The sequence below is a fragment of the Bufo gargarizans genome, chromosome 2 (assembly GCF_014858855.1).
Source record: "Bufo gargarizans isolate SCDJY-AF-19 chromosome 2, ASM1485885v1, whole genome shotgun sequence".
In the NCBI taxonomy this organism is placed as follows: domain Eukaryota; kingdom Metazoa; phylum Chordata; class Amphibia; order Anura; family Bufonidae; genus Bufo; species Bufo gargarizans.
In genome coordinates this window covers 474,616,580-474,631,382 of record NC_058081.1, presented here as the reverse complement: position 1 = coordinate 474,631,382, position 14,803 = coordinate 474,616,580, and the positions used below count along the sequence as shown (strand labels likewise).

Below are 14,803 nucleotides of genomic sequence, written 5' to 3'. Positions count from 1 at the left end.
CAGCTTGGGGGTAATTACACCTGCTCACCACTGCAGATGCAACAGCTAGAAAGTAAACAGTGAAGAGGAGGCAGCGCTGACACCGCGCACGCCTTTTCTTAGAACAGCTGATTGGAGGGGGTTCCGGATGTCGGACCCCCGCCGATCTGATATTAATGACCTATCCTGAGGATAGGTCATCAATAAATATAACTTGGACAGCCCCTTTAACATAGTCCATCAAAATCTTAGACAACGCTTTTAAGGCTACATTCACGTGGCCATTAAAAATGGACACACTGTCAGTTTTTCATGGCTATTTTTCAACATTTGTTTGTCTGTTTTCTATCCTTCTGTCCATTTTTAACAGCTGTCTAGCATCTATTTTCTCGCCCATTTTCCTTGGGGGACACAGACCTTGGGTATAGCTCAGCTCCCTAGGAGGCGTGACACTAAGTAAAACTGTTAAGCCCCTCCTCCATCAGCTATACCCTCAGCCTGGAGATAGAGGCTACCAGTTTTAGCTTAGTGTCCAAGGAGGCAAGACACTCCCTGCTACTGCAGGGCTGTTTTCTCCTTGTTATTTTTACTTTTTCTTCTAATTTTGTTATTTTATTTTTTCCTAGGGATACCAGAGACGCATTTGACCTCTCTGCTCTCCCGGGGTTGAGCTGCGCCAGTGCCAACTTATCTGCACTGCTGCCTCCCCCACAGAAGCAATAGGAGGATCTGGGCAGCAATGGCTCCCCTACATCCCGCCAGCTAGGGGGTCGCCCGCACGCCAAGCCCCTCTTCCAGCTTCCTGCCACTGCGGTGCCAGTGGCTGAAGGGGCGACCCTGCTGGAAAGGACTGAGGGTGAAGACGTCGCACGGTGAGATGGCTATTCCAGCCCATACCCCGTCCCTATCTGCAGCATCTACCCCTCTGGGTAAGGGGGGCACCCGTGGTCGCTCATTCTGAGCGCTCATCTGCAGGACAATGCAGCACAGCAGCATCCTCAGCACCCCCACGCTTTTCCCCCCCACGCTGCTATCTTTCTCCCCCCCCCCCCCTCCCCCTCATCGGGGCTGACTCCATTTTTCTCTTCTCTCTCTCCCCCTTCCCGCCGAGAACGGGGGGCGGGGCTTAGCGGTCCCGGCATGGGGCGGGGCTTCCGCGCGTCATTTTGGGGGCGGAGCTACGTTCTCCTTCACAGGAGACATTTCAAGCGCTGGAGGGGGCGGAGCTTGTTCCCCGCACTTTCTGCTGAGGTTTCCCGCGCTTCCTCACTCCTGACAGGAAGCTGGGACACGGTGGGGGACTCTAACCTCCTGTGTACATCGCTCGGCTTCTGTGGGCGCTCTCTGCTGCTCACTGCTGTTCACTGCTTCTCTGCTGCTGCTGATCTGGGCCATCTCCTGACGTTCTTCTGAGGCACTGGTAGGACAGTTAACCCTCTCCTAACCCTCCTGGTCATAGCTGCTATAACCCTTTGTGGTCTCTATATTAGAGTACAACCACACTTCAGCATGTCAGATCCCACAGGTGCCCCCAAACCCTGGTACCATGCCTGTACCGCCTGTAAGGAACTTTTTCCGCGTGGGCAATCTGAGCCGCATTGCCTTGCATGTCAGGCCCCGGTGCAGGGCCCGCTTCCCGCTGCGCCCCCCGATGCCTCTGAACCCCCTGACTGGGCTAGGTCTCTGTCTCAGGCGGTGGAAAGCCTTACACACGTAGTGGGCCGTCTCGTGGATAGACCGCCTCTCCCGCAGGCTGCCACAATCCCTGTCGCACCCGCTGGGACTACCGTTTCTGCCGCCCCCACTGGTTCCCTGCCTCCCAGCGAATCTTCCAGGGCCCGGCATACTCAGAAACGTTCAAGGGTTGAGCGCACATCTTCTCCAGATGCTTCGCTCTCTCCGCCATGCGTGCGAGCTCAGTCAAGTCTATCCTCTCAAAGGGATACGCTTTCTGAGGGAGAACTGGCGGATTCGGACGTGGACATGGACTCAGAGCTTCCGTCCAAATTGGCGTCCGCGGTGGGGCATCTTGTCACTAGCATCCGTGATACCTTTCAGCTACACGATGACCCCCCCAGCTCTGAACAGGCCGGCGTGTCCTTTCTCCGCCCCAAACAGGCCTCCAAGGTTTTTCCCATACACGCTGATTTTTCTTCTGTGGTATCCAAGGCTTGGACTCGGCCTAACGTCCGCTTTATTACACCCAAAAAGCTGGACATTTGTTATCCCTTTCCAGCGGATTCTGTGACCACGTGGACATCCCCGCCTAAGGTTGATCCTCCCGTGGCTCGCCTGTCCAAAAGCACTACTATTCCTGTACAGGACGGATCTTCCCTCCAGTCTGTTGAGGACCGTCGTACGGAATCCCTCTCCAAGGCCATATTTACTGCCTCTGGTTCGGCCCTTAGACCGGTCTTTGCCTCCGCCTGGGTTGGCAAAGCGGTCTCTGAATGGGGTTTGCAACTGGAACGGGAGTTAGGGTCGGACGTCCCTGTTCAGGACCTCCGTTCCTTAGCCCAACTAATTGTTCAGGCCGGAAAATTCGTCTGTGAGGCCTCCCTTGATGCGGGTGCCCTCATTGCCCGTTCCTCTGCCCTGGCAGTTTCTGTCAGGAGGGAACTCTGGCTGAAGGTTTGGGCGGCGGACGCCGCTTCCAAACGCTCTTTGGCCGGCCTACCATTCACGGGTTCCCGCCTGTTCGGAACCCGTCTGGACGAACTTATATCAGAGGCCACGGGTGGGAAGAGTACTCGCCTCCCCCAGTCCAGGCCAATGGGCGCCCCCCGTGGTCGCGCTGGTTCGTCCCGTTTTCGGTCCTTTCGCAAGCCCACCGGGTCTAGACCCGCGGCCAGTTCTTCTTCCTCTGGCCCAGCCCAGGATAGACGCAAGAAGCCGTTTTTTCGGACGCAACCTACCTGGCGCAAGTCCCAGCCTGCACGGGCTCCCACAGGCCAGCAGCCCTCTGCCTGAAGGTGCGCCCCCACCCACCCGGGTGGGGGGCCTCCTTCTCCTATTCAGGAACGTATGGCGGGCCCACATCTCAGACGCATGGGCGCTCGAGATTGTATCTTGCGGATACAAAATCGAATTTGCGTCCATTCCGCCAGACCGTTTCTTCCGATCCCGTCCTCCGCGAGATCCCGTACGAGTGGCCGCCTTCTTCGCGGCCATTCACTCTCTAATGGACAAGGGTGTCGTCGCCCCCGTGCCTCCGACGGAAAGGTTCAGGGGGTTCTACTCGAACCTCTTTGTGGTTCCCAAGAAGGAAGGCTCAGTGCGTCCGATCTTGGACCTAAAACGCCTGAACCGTTTTCTCCGACTGCAGAGATTCCGGATGGAGTCTCTCAGGTCCGCAGTGGCCTCCCTGGAAAGAGGGGATTTCATGGCCTCAATCGACATTCAGGATGCATACCTCCACGTTCCGGTTGCTCCATGTCATCACCGCTTCCTGCGCTTTGCGGTGGGGGACGATCACTTCCAATTCGTCGCCCTTCCCTTTGGTCTGGCGACTGCTCCTCGAGTGTTCACCAAGGTCCTGGCCCCTGTCTTGGCCCTTCTACGTTCAAGAAGTGTTTTTCTTCTCCCATACTTGGACGACATCCTGGTCAAGGCACCCTCCTTCTCTCAGACATCCCGCAGTGTGGAACTCACTCTGGAGACCCTGACGCGGTTCGGTTGGATTATCAACCACCCCAAATCTTCCCTTACCCCCTCCAGACGGCTGATCTTCCTGGGGATGCTCCTGGACAGAGTTGGCGGAGGTCCGCCTTCCGTCGGACAAGCGTCTGGCCCTTCGCGGGTCGGTTCGCAGTCTCCTCCGTCATCACCGCCCTTCCCTCAGATCCAGCATGCGGTTGTTGGGAAAGATGGTTGCCTGTTTCGAAGTGGTGCCGTTCGCACAATTCCGATCCCGCACCTTTCAGAGGGCAATTCTGTCGGCCTGGGACAAATCACTGAGGAGTCTGGACAGGACCTTTCTTCTGCCTCCCCTGGCTCGAGCTTCCCTCGGCTGGTGGTTGCATATCCCTCTAAGGGGGAAGTCCTTCCTTCCACTGAACTGGCTGGTGATTACCACAGATGCCAGCTTACGGGGGTGGGGGGGGGGGGTTTTCCCTCCCCGGTCCGTCCAGGGCGTTTGGTCTCTATCGGAGTCCAGACTTCCAATCAATATTCTGGAACTGAGGGCGATTCTTCTGTCCCTCAGACACTGGACCCATCTGCTGAGGGCCACCCTGTTCGGATCCAATCGGACAATGCCACGGCTGTGGCATACATAAACCATCAGGGAGGCACTCGCAGCGATGCAAGAGGTGACCCTCATTCTCCTCTGGGCGGAGACGCACGTGCCGGCCTTATCTGCGATTTACATCCCGGGGGTGGACAACTGGGCGGCGGATTTCCTCAGCCGGTCCACCATCGACCCGGGAGAATGGTCCCTGCACCCAGAGGTGTTCGAAGCCCTTTGTCTTCGCTGGGGTCGCCCCGACGTGGACCTCATGGCCTCCAAATTCAACCACAAGGTCCCCCTATACCTGGCCAGGGCACGGGACCCGAAGGCATACGGCGCTGACGCGCTCGTCCTTCCGTGGCGCGAATTCTCCCTTCTGTACGTCTTTCCTCCTTTTCCCCTCCTGCCACGGGTTCTTCGGAGGATCGCGGCAGAGGGCGTCCCCGCGATTCTAATCGCCCCGGATTGGCCCCGCCGGTCTTGGTACGCCGACCTAATGTTGCTGTTGGCAGACGCACCGTGGCCACTGCCCTCCAGGGAAGACCTTCTCTCTCAGGGACCGATCTTCCACGAGCATTTAGGCTCGCTACGTTTGACGGCGTGGCTATTGAGACCGCCGTCTTAACGCGACGGGGTTTCTCCGCGGACGTAGTCCGCACCATGATCCGGGCTCGTAAGCCCGTATCCTCTAGGATCTACTATCGGGTTTGGAGGTCCTATCTGGGGTTCTGTGAGTCCCGGAGCATCCCACCTCTCCGGTTTTCTCTTCCCACAATCCTGTCCTTCCTCCAGTCGGGTCTGGACCTGGGGCTGTGCCTCAGTTCTCTGAAGGGTCAGATTTCGGCGCTGTCTATTCTTCTCCAGCGTCCCCTGGCCCCTCTAGGGCCAATTAAGACCTTTTTACAAGGGGTGGCTCACTCTGTTCCGCCGTACCGCCCTCCAGTTCCTTCCTGGGACCTGAATGTGGTGCTCTCGGCGCTCCAATCAGCCCCCTTCGAGCCTTTACGGGAGGTCTCCCTTCGCCTTCTGTCCTGCAAGGTCATCTTTCTTGTGGCCGTCACGTCTCTCCGACGGGTGTCGGAGTTAGCGGCTCTTTCTTGCTCCGAACCTTTCCTGATCTTCCACCAGGATAAGGTTGTGCTTCGGCCTGTCCCGACTTTCCTGCCAAAGGTGGTCTCCGCCTTTCACATCAATGAGGACATCGTCCTTCCGTCGCTCTGTCCCTCTCCTTCCCACCCCAGAGAACGGGAACTGCACCGTCTGGATGTGGTCAGGGCGTTGAGGATTTACTTGGAGGTCACCGGGTCCTTTCGGCGCACGGACTCCCTGTTTGTGGTTCCGGAGGGTTCGCGCAAAGGGTTGGCGGTCTCCAAGGTGGCTATTGCCCGTTTCATTAAACTGGCGGTGTCTGAGGCTTATCGAGCCAAGGGCAGACCTCCGCCTTTTGGCGTCACTGCTCATTCCACCAGAGCAGTCGGAGCTTCCTGGGCGCAGAGGCATCGGGCCTCGGCTGAACAGTTGTGCAAAGCAGCCACTTGGTCCTCTCTGCACACTTTCACAAAGTTCTATAGGGTGCATACGCATGCATCAGCGGATGCTGCGTTGGGCCGCCTGGTTTTGCAGGCAGCGGTTTCCTGATGCTCTGGTGGTGTTCCGCCTTGGGTTTGTGGTCCCTCCCTTCTTGGACTGCTCTTGAACGTCCCAAGGTCTGTGTCCCCCAAGGAAAATGGGCGAGAAAAGGAGATTTTTGTATAACTTACCAGTTAAATCTCTTTCTCGCTCTTCCTTGGGGGACACAGCACCCACCCTTCTGTGTTTGGTTACAGGGTTATGGTCTGGCGCCCCGTTGGGTTGCTGGCTGGTTGTTTCCATTATTGGTTGTTATCCTTTCACTACTTGGACACGCAACTGGTAGCCTCTATCTCCAGGCTGAGGGTATAGCTGATGGAGGAGGGGCTTAACAGTTTTACTTAGTGTCACGCCTCCTAGGGAGCTGAGCTATACCCAAGGTCTGTGTCCCCCAAGGAAGAGCGAGAAAGAGATTTAACTGGTAAGTTATACAAAAATCTCCTTTTTAACGTCCATGAAAGATGGCCATTAAAAGTGGAAGATTTTCACTGGGGTTTTAAGTTAAAACCCAAACCCCTGCAGTGTCGTGTATTACCTGTATTATATATTAGGCCCACCCCCATAGTGCCCCAGTGTAAATAATGCTCCCTTTGTCCCCCCTGTAATTATAATAGTGTGTACCGTATTTTTTGCCCTATAGGACGCACCGGCCCATAAGACTCACCTAGGTTTTTGGGGAGGAAAATAAGAAAAAAAATATTTTTTACCAAAAGGTGTGCTGTGTGTTTGGTGGGTTTGGAACTAATGGTGGTCTGTGGATGGCACTATTACTGGGGATCTGTGGATGACGGACACTGTTATGGTGGGGGATCTGTGGATGACGGACACTGTTATGGGGGGGATCTGTGGATGACGGACACTGTTATGGGGGGGATCTGTGGATGACGGACACTGTTATGGTGGAGATCTGTGGATGACGGACACTGTTATGGGGGAGATCTGTGGATGACGGACACTGTTATGGGGGAGATCTGTGGATGACGGACACTGTTATGGGGGGATCTGTGGATGACGGACACTGTTATGGGGGAGATCTGTGGATGACGGACACTGTTATGGGGGGATCTGTGGATGACGGGCACTGTTATGGGGGGGATCTGTGGATGACGGTCACTGTTATGGGGGGGGAACTGTGGCTTGCACTGTTACAGGGGGGGGGGGGAATCTGTGGCTGGCACTGTTGTATATGTGCCATCCACAGACCCCCAGCCCATAACAGTGCCATCCACAGACCCCTCAGCCCATAACTGTGCCATCCACAGATCGCTGCCCATAACTGTCTCCTATTACTACCTTACATCCTAATCGCTGCTGTTTTCAGGCAGGCCGGCGCGTCTCACAAACGTCACTTGCCTGCACCGCCTGCTTCATTCATAAAGTAGGCGGTGCAGGCACGTGACAAGAGTTACGCTGCCGCCCGCCCGGCCTGCATGAATTCAACAGCAGCGATTAGGATGTAAGGTAGTAATAGGAGTGAGGGGGCATGTTTGATAATTATTAATTGAATATGACATCGTATATTAGTATACCAGAGCGGCGGGGCGGTGCTATACTACACTGACTGCACCGCCCCACCGCTATTGCCAGACCCCCCTCCCCTCCTCCCCGCTCGCTCCTACATCGCTGCCAGCGATGTAAAACTGCAAGCATTCGCCCCATAAGACGCAGGGGCATTTCTCCCCCATTTTGGGGGAAGAAAAAGTGCGTCTTATGGGGCGAAAAATACGGTGTGTGTATATATATATATATATATATATATATTGCTCAGTTGTGCCCTCATATATAATGCACTTGTGTCGTTAGGACACTGGGAGTGCAGGTCCTGCTGCATCAGTTAATAACAAGGGTTTGAAGAGTGAGTGTTCGTGCATGTTTAAGCGGATGAGGTGACCATTTAAAAAAAAAAATAATTCGCTCCTGGAAGACCCTTGTCGTCATTTTTAATAGCCATTAGATGAGTGCACTTCTGTCAATATGCATTGATTTCAATGGGATCCGTCTGGCCGAGAAACATGTCCTATTTTTTTACGGCTGCTATTCACTGGCCGAGCATGTGAATAGCCCCATAGCCCGCTTTTCACTGTGTGAATGTAGCCTAAATAATAAAAATTCTGGCTACCCACAGCCACCACTGGAGGAAACTCAGGATTTACTGCATACTCTTTATACACAGTACTCAATAATAGGACAGTATACAGTAAGCTCCTAAACACCCCCTAGTGGTGGCTGCAAGCAGTCTTAATTTTATCATTTTAAAATTACACTCTTAGGCCGAATGCACACTGCCGTGTTTCACGGCCGTGAGCGGTCCGTGGAACCACGGGCTGGATTCCTGCTGAGAGCAGGAGCGCATGGCGTCATTGGTTGCTATGATCTATACCAGTATATTACCGTACTGCGGCGGCAGCAGGAAGTGCACGGCGTCATAGCAACCAATGACGCCGTGCGCTCCTGCTCTCAGCAGGAATCCAGCCCGTGGTTCTGTGGACCCCTCACGGCCGTGTGCATTCGGACTTAGGCCTATAAAGATATATAAAGTAAATCAGCAGAGAATGTTGGATTGGCTTAGATGAAAACTAAAGTGTTCGTGAAAAACCATTGCTTATATCTGAGGGCTACATTGCGCCCCTCCAGCTGTTGTAAAACTCCCACCATGCCCATCTGTAGGCTGATAGCTGTAGGTTGTCCGGGCATGCTGGGAGTTGTAGTTTTGTAACAGCTGGAGGGCCGCAGGTTGGGCATGCCTGCGTTAAGGGGTTAAGCATGTGATGCAAGGGGGTGGTCACTGTTTTTTGTCTGTTAATGAAAAATACTATATTGTGTATATTTATTATCTTTCGAATATTGATGTTACAGAACCTTGTGACAGAAAATGAAGTCTCTGCTGAACTGATGAGACTGCGTCAAGAATGTATCAGCCATGAGAATAGCCTTCTGAAAACTGCTGCTCCAAATTTAAAGGCTTTAGAAAGACTTCAGAATGTCAGTGACAAGTTTCAAGAAACCGCGAATGGTAAACGTCAGAGAGATTGTAATAAGGCAATACTTAGATAACCCTATGAAGGGTAGTAGTCAGTACAGCAGAAGAAGCGCAGTCCTCCATGAATGTTGCATAGAGCACAGTTTAGTATTATCCTCTTTGTATGCTTATTTCATGTACACGGCTGAAGATTGCTTGACTTGACTCCCTCTTTATGCCCTTCTGGGCTGGTCTATTTTAGGCCATAACTTTAAAATGTTTCTGTTGTCATTGCTGTATGGGGGACTTGTTTATTATGGGGTTGTATTTTCCAAAATCAACCATATGGTATTGATTAATTTTTATTACATTTTTATGGGTGGTAATCGAAAAACGTCAATTTTCCCACTTTTTTTTTATTATTTCATTTTAATTGCTTATATAGCACCAATATATCCCAGACAATGACATCACTCTCCCCAGTGAAGATCACAGTCTAAGTTTCTAAATCTTTATATTTATGGGAGGAAATGGGAGTACCAGAGGAAACCCACACAAACACATGATTCAGACTATTGAGCCACCGTTCTGCCCACGTAATTGTAACTTTTTTTTATACAACATTCATGAGATAACATTTTTTAGTCCTGCTTATATAAGAGAAGATAAACTTAAAATTGTGGCTCATCATACATAGTCCTTGTGATACAATACAGTACTAGATAATACACTACAGTACAAAAACACTACTAGTCAGTACAATGCAGTTACAGTACAGCAATACTATTGACCTTGCGATACAATAAGGCCCTTCCATAGTTATTTCTGTTTCTAGATGCTTATAATGAAGGACAGACCCGTTACCCGATCAATCCTGATATCTGTCCGTCTGTCCGCTTGTTATATAATGCAATAGTAACCAGTACGAATGTCTTCCTGAACCTCTCTGTACCGAACTTCACTGAAGCTACTTTGCTGGTTTTACACTAGTGAGTGTCGTGGGTGGGACTGATACTCTGTATACCAAAGCATTATTGCCTGACAGTAGGCAATAATGAGAGGCTATCTATTAGGCCATGTCTCTAGGCATTCAACCACGGCTGACGTCAAAGTCTTTGCTACACTTCCAACTGTCATAGGAACCCATTGGTGCCGAGATGACAAGGGAGCCACATCTTTGTGTTTGACCACCCGCATGCTGCCATCACTTTCGATGTGGCATTCAACAGAGGTTTTTCTAATCCTGGCAATTTCAGCAGGACCTGGGCTGCCATTCACCATGAGGTGCCAGCTGTGATCACGTGGGTCAAAGCTCTGGGAAGGGTTAAATGGAGACCTGAAAAATGTCCAGGGATGTAGCTGTAAAATGTTAACCAGTACAATGAACCTTAGTCGCAATGTAGCAGTCAAACACTTCCACTTTTGTTGTTTTACAGTCAGTCTATTTATTTTTCCCATAGCTTTTGAGGCCAGCAGAAGGAAAGCAAGTCTGTGTAGGAAAGAATTTGAGCAAGTGAAACACAGGAGATATGAGCTTTTTAGCCAGTGTTTTGAGCATGTTTCTGTAGCTATCGATGAGATCTACAAGAAGCTCTGCAGAAATACCAGCGCTCAGGTTTGCCCGATTTCAAGTTCCTGCATTCCGTTATCTTAATGTGAATATGAAGAGAATGTAAGAAATAATTGCTAAAGTTGTGGATCTAAATCTACTGCATGAAGAATTCAAATTCCATGAAAATCCTTCGGTCGACTGCGACTATGGCAGCCTGGGCATCTTTTGCAGAATACTACTGTAAACTGCAGTCTGTAATCTGCCAGTAGCTGGTGATGCCACTGGGAATTTGAATGCAGATATGGTCAGCAGAATACAGGTGCCATATACTGCACCCTGCATTGGATTGGCAGCTGAAAGGGGCTATCATAATGCCTATGAACATATTATAACAATCTCTTTGGGGTTGCCAGTATACTGCAAACAGCAAATGCAAGCCACCAAAGAAGCAATAAGTATAATAACAATATGTTGGGGAATCTCCCATAATAACATTCCCTAATATAATAATCTCAGTATACTGGTTATTTATGGGGGTAAATTACTTACATTTACTTTACTGTATACCTCTTAGATGACTGAGCTGTAATCCAACCATAACCAACTCTGCCAATATGTGTAATATGTGGTTAGTATCAGAGCACCTATACATGTGAACCCGTGTTAAAGGGGTTATGTGTTCTTTAAAGTTCATGACCCATCTCTATGATAGGCTATGAATGCTTTATCGGTGGTCTGACTCCTGGCTTCTCCGCTGATCAGCTTTCTGAAGTGGTCACTGTGCTCCAGAAAGCAGAACGTCTTTTTACTTGTTAGATTAATACCATAACTCCACTATCACTAGGATTAGGGTTGCTCCACCTAAATTTATTTTAAGAATATCTGGTTAATATTGCAGTAGACTTTTTCTCGTCGTTAGATGTACAGTATGACATATCCTGTAGGCTATAAATGTTTATGGTGAAGAACAGGTTAGTTGCTGAACATCTCCATAATTCTGTTTTCATTGTGTTGTCATGTATATACAGCAGAACAGATATTCCCTTACACTATAGTTTTTACCATATTAGACTAAGTTGGTGGTAACATTCTTGATATTCATTTTCTTAGGCCTTCCTTAGTCCTGAAAATCCAGAAGAACCTTACCTTGATGGGATTGGTTATAATTGTGTTGCACCAGGAAAGCGCTTTATGCCAATGGACAACTTGTCTGGAGGAGAGAAATCTGTGGCTGCACTTGCTTTAGTATTTGCTATTCACAGGTAAGACTAAACAGACAAACCTTTTATAAAAAAGTAATCTAATGCTCACAGCTCCAAAAGAATAGATAGTGACTGTGAAGACGGAACAAGTATTACAGTCTTATGGTGCATTTACATGCACCAACTGAGCAGGCAGTTATCGAGAAGGAACTGTTCTTTCTTGATCATTAGAAGAGGTGAGAATTGCAATTACATGGTATAGGGACAAGGGATGGCTACTTCAATCGATCCTCCCCATACAGATGAATTGTTTCTAGGCTGCAGCACTGCCCAGAAACGATGATGTATGTGTCAGCATAAACAATAATTCAAGTGTTTGCTCATACTTCAGGTGATCTGCGGCATCTTTACACAGGCTATTCATGGGATTGGGTGTTCATACAAATGTTTGTTCTCAATAATCCGCCCAATAATAGTCCAGTGTAAAGCGACCTTTAGGCCTAGATCACATGTTTGTGATTTGGTCAGTGATTTTCATCAGTGAACCAAATCCAAGTGAGAATCAAAAACACAGAACAGGAGCAGATCTTTCCATTATACCTTATATACGCTCAATTTTTGGCTTACAATCACTACAAGAAATCACTGACCAAAACCCTGACATGTGAACTAGACCTTAGGGATATATTAAGCACATATCCCTGCAGCCGCCACCTAGAATGTGCTTAAAGAGGACCTTTCATGCGATTTTGTTAAGGGAGATATATACCTGTACCTGATGCTGCCACCCAGCTTGATTTTTTTTAAATATGCCTCCTATGCCCCGCTGGATTTCTCCCACTTGGTATGCTAATACTGAGCATCGGAGTAATGAGGAGGAGACTTTCTCCGTGGGTGTCTCCTTATCCTCTATCTGTAGCGCTGTCCAATTGCAGCGCAGAGCGTCACAGCCAAGGAGAAAAAACCTCCTGGCTGTAATGCTCTGCGCTGCGATTGGACAGCGCTACAGCCAGGGAGAAGGAGGTGCCCATTGAGAAACCCTGGCATCTCCTCCTCCCTGTTCTGATGCTCATTATTAACATACTGAGTGGGAGAAATCCGGCGAGGCATATTTCTCGCCCATTTTCCTTGGGGGACACAGACCTTGGGTATAGCTCAGCTCCCTAGGAGGCGTGACACTAAGTAAAACTGTTAAGCCCCTCCTCCATCAGCTATACCCTCAGCCTGGAGATAGAGGCTACCAGTTTTAGCTTAGTGTCCAAGGAGGCAAGACACTCCCTGCTACTGCAGGGCTGTTTTCTCCTTGTTATTTTTACTTTTTCTTCTAATTTTGTTATTTTATTTTTTCCTAGGGATACCAGAGACGCATTAGACCTCTCTGCTCTCCCGGGGTTGAGCTGCGCCAGTGCCAACTTATCTGCACTGCTGCCTCCCCCACAGAAGCAATAGGAGGATCTGGGCAGCAATGACTCCCCTACATCCCGCCAGCTAGGGGGTCGCCCGCACGCCAAGCCCCTCTTTCAGCTTCCTGCCACTGCTGTGCCAGTGGCTGAAGGGGCGACCCTGCTGGAAAGGACTGAGGGTGAAGACGTCGGACGGTGAGATGGCTATTCCAGCCCATACCCCGTCCCTATCTGCAGCATCTACCCCTCTGGGTAAGGGGGGCACCCGTGGTCGCTCATTCTGAGCGCTCATCTGCAGGACAATGCAGCACAGCAGCATCCTCAGCACCCCCACGCCGTTCCCCCCCACGCTGCTATCTTTCTCCCCCCCCTCCCCCTCATTCAGGGCTGACTCCATTTTTCTCTTCTCTCTCTCTCCCCCTTCCCGCCGAGAACGGGGGGCGGGGCTTAGCGGTCCCGGTAGGGGGCGGGGCTTACGCGCGCGTCATTTTGGGGGCGGAGCTACGTTCTCCTTCACAGGAGACATTTCAAGCGCTGGAGGGGGCGGAGCTTGTTCCCCGTGCTTTCTGCTGAGGTTTCCCGCGCTTCCTCACTCCTGACAGGAAGCTGGGACACGGTGGGGGACTCTAACCTCCTGTGTACATCGCTCGGCTTCTGTGGGCGCTCTCTGCTGCTCACTGCTGTTCACTGCTTCTCTGCTGCTGCTGATCTGGGTCATCTCCTGACGTTCTTCTGAGGCACTGGTAGGACAGTTAACCCTCTCCTAACCCTCCTGGTCATAGCTGCTATAACCCTTTGTGGTCTCTATATTAGAGTACAACCACACTTCAGCATGTCAGATCCCACAGGTGCCCCCAAACCCTGGTACCATGCCTGTACCGCCTGTAAGGAACTTTTTCCGCGTGGGCAATCTGAGCCGCATTGCCTTGCATGTCAGGCCCCGGTGCAGGGCCCGCTTCCCGCTGCGCCCCCCGGTGCCTCTGAACCCCCTGACTGGGCTAGGTCTCTGTCTCAGGCGGTGGAAAGCCTTACACACGTAGTGGGCCGTCTCGTGGATAGACCGCCTCTCCCGCAGGCTGCCACAATCCCTGTCGCACCCGCTGGGACTACCGTTTCTGCCGCCCCCACTGGTTCCCTGCCTCGCAGCGAATCTTCCAGGGCCCGGCATACTCAGAAACGTTCAAGGGTTGAGCGCACATCTTCTCCAGATGCTTCGCTCTCTCCGCCATGCGTGCGAGCTCAGTCAAGTCTATCCTCTCAAAGGGATACGCTTTCTGAGGGAGAACTGGCGGATTCGGACGTGGACATGGACTCAGAGCTTCCGTCCAAATTGGCGTCCGCGGTGGGGCATCTTGTCACTAGCATCCGTGATACCTTTCAGCTACACGATGACCCCCCCAGCTCTGAACAGGCCGGCGTGTCCTTTCTCCGCCCCAAACAGGCCTCCAAGGTTTTTCCCATACTCGCTGATTTTTCTTCTGTGGTATCCAAGGCTTGGACTCGGCCTAACGTCCGCTTTATTACACCCAAAAAGCTGGACATTTGTTATCCCTTTCCAGCGGATTCTGTGACCACGTGGACATCCCCGCCTAAGGTTGATCCTCCCGTGGCTCGCCTGTCCAAAAGCACTACTATTCCTGTACAGGACGGATCTTCCCTCCAGTCTGTTGAGGACCGTCGTACGGAATCCCTCTCCAAGGCCATATTTACTGCCTCTGGTTCGGCCCTTAGACCGGTCTTTGCCTCCGCCTGGGTTGGCAAAGCGGTCTCTGAATGGGGTTTGCAACTGGAACGGGAGTTAGGGTCGGACGTCCCTGTTCAGGACCTCCGTTCCTTAGCCCAACTAATTGT

The 14,803-nt window shown here is 51.2% G+C and overlaps 1 protein-coding gene across 1 annotated transcript in view; it reads left to right on the top strand.

Moving 5' to 3' along the window:
• SMC1B (structural maintenance of chromosomes 1B) overlaps positions 1 to 14,803 on the top strand; it is a 179,636-nt gene that overhangs the window by 146,468 nt on the left and 18,365 nt on the right. The window contains exons 20-22 of the mRNA XM_044277857.1: positions 8,693 to 8,849; positions 10,256 to 10,410; positions 11,458 to 11,609. Coding sequence (XP_044133792.1) covers positions 8,693 to 8,849; positions 10,256 to 10,410; positions 11,458 to 11,609 — 464 coding nt within the window. The remainder of the gene's footprint in view (positions 1 to 8,692; positions 8,850 to 10,255; positions 10,411 to 11,457; positions 11,610 to 14,803) is intronic.